The 3,439-nt window shown below is 36.8% G+C and overlaps 1 protein-coding gene across 1 annotated transcript; it reads right to left on the bottom strand.

The window, feature by feature from the left end:
• Nucleotides 1–480: 480 nt before the first annotated feature.
• LOC132165959 (3-phosphoinositide-dependent protein kinase 1-like) lies at nt 481–2,986 on the bottom strand. The gene is made up of 4 exons (XM_059576679.1): nt 2,822–2,986; nt 2,516–2,682; nt 1,419–1,641; nt 481–1,124 (listed from the first exon to the last, which is right to left on the bottom strand). Exons 1-4 carry the CDS (start codon nt 2,963–2,965, stop codon nt 1,041–1,043), a joined length of 618 nt encoding a protein of 205 aa, XP_059432662.1. The 5' UTR covers nt 2,966–2,986; the 3' UTR covers nt 481–1,040.
• Between the last annotated feature and the right edge of the window lie 453 nt (nt 2,987–3,439).

Raw genomic sequence — 3,439 nt, 5'->3', positions numbered from 1 at the left:
GATTCTTGTGTTCATGACTCATATCTTGGCCAGACATCTAATCTTATCAACAACAAAATAAGGCGTCCCAAGGGGTAGCCCAATCGACTGTGAACCAAACCTCATAAAGTAAAGGTTAATAGTTCAAATCCTTTTTTCTCTTCCTTTGTGTGGACATATAAATAAAAAAATAAAAATAAATAAAACACACCAAAGTGAGGCACTTTTTTTTATTGTTTTTTTTTTTTTTAATGAAAAACATTGATGAAGCCCCACCGACGAGATTACTTGAAAAAAAGTGTTTAGAACGAATTGTAAATTATGTCCCATTATAATATAAAATTTGGCGTGTTTCCTGAATTAGAACAGAATATGTAAGAGACTTTTATATATGTGAGGCACTTTCTATATATGTCTCAACATGGCATTTTGCGAAGGCACCTGCACTTACAGAAACACAATGCAAAAAGCATGCAATTGAAAAATGAGAATTACATATCAGAACTAAAACAACAGAGAATATCTGGTTATAGTATGAAAATTGCACTACCCATGGCATCTCCTTTGGATAAGCTGTAAGCTGTTACATGTTTTCCCAGCAATGGAGTATTACATATCAGAACTGAACAAGAAAGATCAATCTATCAAAGTCTCAAGAAACTGATTAAAAAATCAAAAGGTCAGGCCAAGAACTCTTTCTACTTTCAACTTGGGCAGGGCCAATTCCCTAACATGCTGCCAATTTATGAAAGCCTGAGCTGGTCTATTCACCACTTCAAGCAAACCACATGCATATGAAATGCTAAGAAACCCAATGGAACAGTCCCAAAATTGCTGTCATACAGTAATGATTCCGCAAAAGAATATTTCATTTAACGTATTTGTCCTTTTTCTTACAGTGAACAAGAGATGAACCCAACCCCCCTCGGAAGAACCGAATGTGCAACTCGAATCTCTTCATTGAATAAATAATTCTCGGGGCGTCAAATGCTCGAGAATCACCATGTTGCTCTACAGAATCATAACATCCAAAGATGTATTGTAAATACCACAAACAGATTTTACCGGTTTTGAAGTCCTTCAATAGCCTTTTTCCACTGCCATGCTTTTTGTTTAGCATCGTCAAATGACATCACCTTTTTTGGCTGAACATTACATAAGTTTGAATCAGAAAAGAGTAAAAAAAAAAATGCAACAGAGGGAGTAAAACCTTTTTACATTTTTTTAATTCAAATTTTGCTGCAACAACCAATCATAGCAATGATTTCTCTTGCTAAGATAAATTACTAGAACTAACTAAAGACTAGTGGTATCATAAGAAATATTTGAGAAGACTATGGACAACACCCGCTCTGATTGGCTACTGCTAAGATTAACTTTTTGCTTTTAATTTCAGGGCAGAATTGGGTTTTTCAGAACATGGAGTAGAGAGAGCGTACTGTGACAATCTTGAAATGTGAAGGACTTGTGACTTGGACGCTGAGGTCATTAGGATTGTCTGACCAAATTATGTTTCCCTTTACAATCAGTTTTGAAGGGTCCACATAGATCAATTTGGGCTTGTTGGTGAGGATAAGCTGCACCTTCTTGCTACTTAATTTCTGTAATTTCTTCACCATTGAGATCATAAGAACAGATTCCCCAGGATCCAGGAACTGTTGCCTGTTAACATGGTCAGCATACAAATTAGATATGCCTGCCACAAGTGACCCAGCGGCATTGCATACAAATACTAATAAAAAAAACTGATGCGGGTGGCCAAGCTAAAAACTACAAATGCTACGTATTTAAAACTGTCTCAATTTCAGAAAGTATGACAGAGAAGAGAGGAAAATGATAGAAATCCTTCCCCCACACACTTCTAAAGAATCCGAAACATCGACCAAGAACAATTCTTCCAGCCCAATTTATAGAGAAATTAACCAATATCCTTCCCAAGAGGAAGATTCTAAAGGTGCATTAGTTGGATAGCTCCAACCAAGACCTTTCTTTCAGTACAGCAAAAATGTTCCATGTAATTAGGAAGATATTAAAGAAGTATTTGTCTGGTAGTTCCAACCAAGACCTTCCTTTCAGTATAGAAAATGTACTATAGAACTTCTCCCGAGCATGTTTACTGACTGAGCTCAACAATCTAAACGCTAACTTTAGAGGCACGAAGTTTAAAACCCAAGTCTCTCATAGAGTTTCAAGCGAAACTTCCTTATACTTCCCTTCCAGAAAAACTTGGAAATTATTAGAAAACCAAGAAATTGAAATATTCATCTGCAAAGTGCATAAATACAAGGCACCCTTCACAAAAACCAATTCTGAACGGAATGTATGTTGCACTTAATATCAGGTCCAACCACCATCTTGGGCATATAAACCTTTGAGGCTCCTTCCAAGCAACAAGCACAACAACATAACAATTACAACTTCTTAAGGGTTTCAAACTCACAACAGATAGAATTGAACATCAGCGAATCACAGGTTTTCTGTAACAGTAAAACATGGGTTGATGCTACACCCAAAGCAAAAGGCATTGAGACTATACCATTTCGAATCAAACGAGTCAATTGAAGCAAGCCTAGTTATATGGCCAGACCCTTCAGATGATGATGCAGCACCAGAACTCCCATCAGGTTGTCTTGCTGAACCATCCCCAATGTGTGAAAGGTTCCATGATGAATTGTGAACATCATCACCCTCGCTTGATGGAACCTTAAAATTATAAGAAAAATATTAAAATTAAGTAAACAACAAAACTTTCTAAAAATCATTCGACCAAAGATAGGCAGAGATGCTAGGGAAGTGAGGTTGCTTTGTAAATTGCATTTTTCACACACAACGGAAGCCATACCCCTGGTTCCAGAGCAAGTTTTGGAGGGGTTTGCCCTCTTAAATTCTTCCAGTCAACTCCCCTGAAAAAGGGGTGGATCTTGAGTACCGCATAACCATCAGGTCCAGCACCTGGTCTTCTGCTGGGATCTAAATCCTGCATCATGGTTGTAGCTGTTTTAGGGCAATTATACACTTCATGAAGCAGTATCAAACAAAACATTGTACAACATATAATTGATATCACATAAGAAAAAAGAAACCATCCTATTCTCAAACATAGATCTGTTGTCAGAATATGCATCTGTTGTTGTTGTTACCACATTAAGGATAATTAATTAAAAAAGACTTGAAAGTTTTTTTTTATATAAATAAAGATCTCTTCTCCTCATAAAAGCAATTGGACACTATCAGTTATGTTGATTCTGTTGTTATTTGGTCTTCCTGGATCACTAATAGCATAAGGATGAAATTCAGTCAGTAAAACGTATCACCATGCAGAGGGAAGGACCTTCCACTTTCCAGGAAAAACAAAATGGCAGATAAGTGGTATCGTTCTCTACAGTTCTCATTAAAGATCAATATGGCCTCTACTTGTCCGGCCTCTTTTTTTATCCTGGCAGAATATCTTTCTACTTAA

Source organism: Corylus avellana, chromosome ca1, assembly GCF_901000735.1.
Source record: "Corylus avellana chromosome ca1, CavTom2PMs-1.0".
In the NCBI taxonomy this organism is placed as follows: Eukaryota; Viridiplantae; Streptophyta; class Magnoliopsida; order Fagales; family Betulaceae; genus Corylus; species Corylus avellana.
Note: the sequence above shows the minus strand (reverse complement) of the source record. Positions and strands in the feature narration are given on the sequence as shown.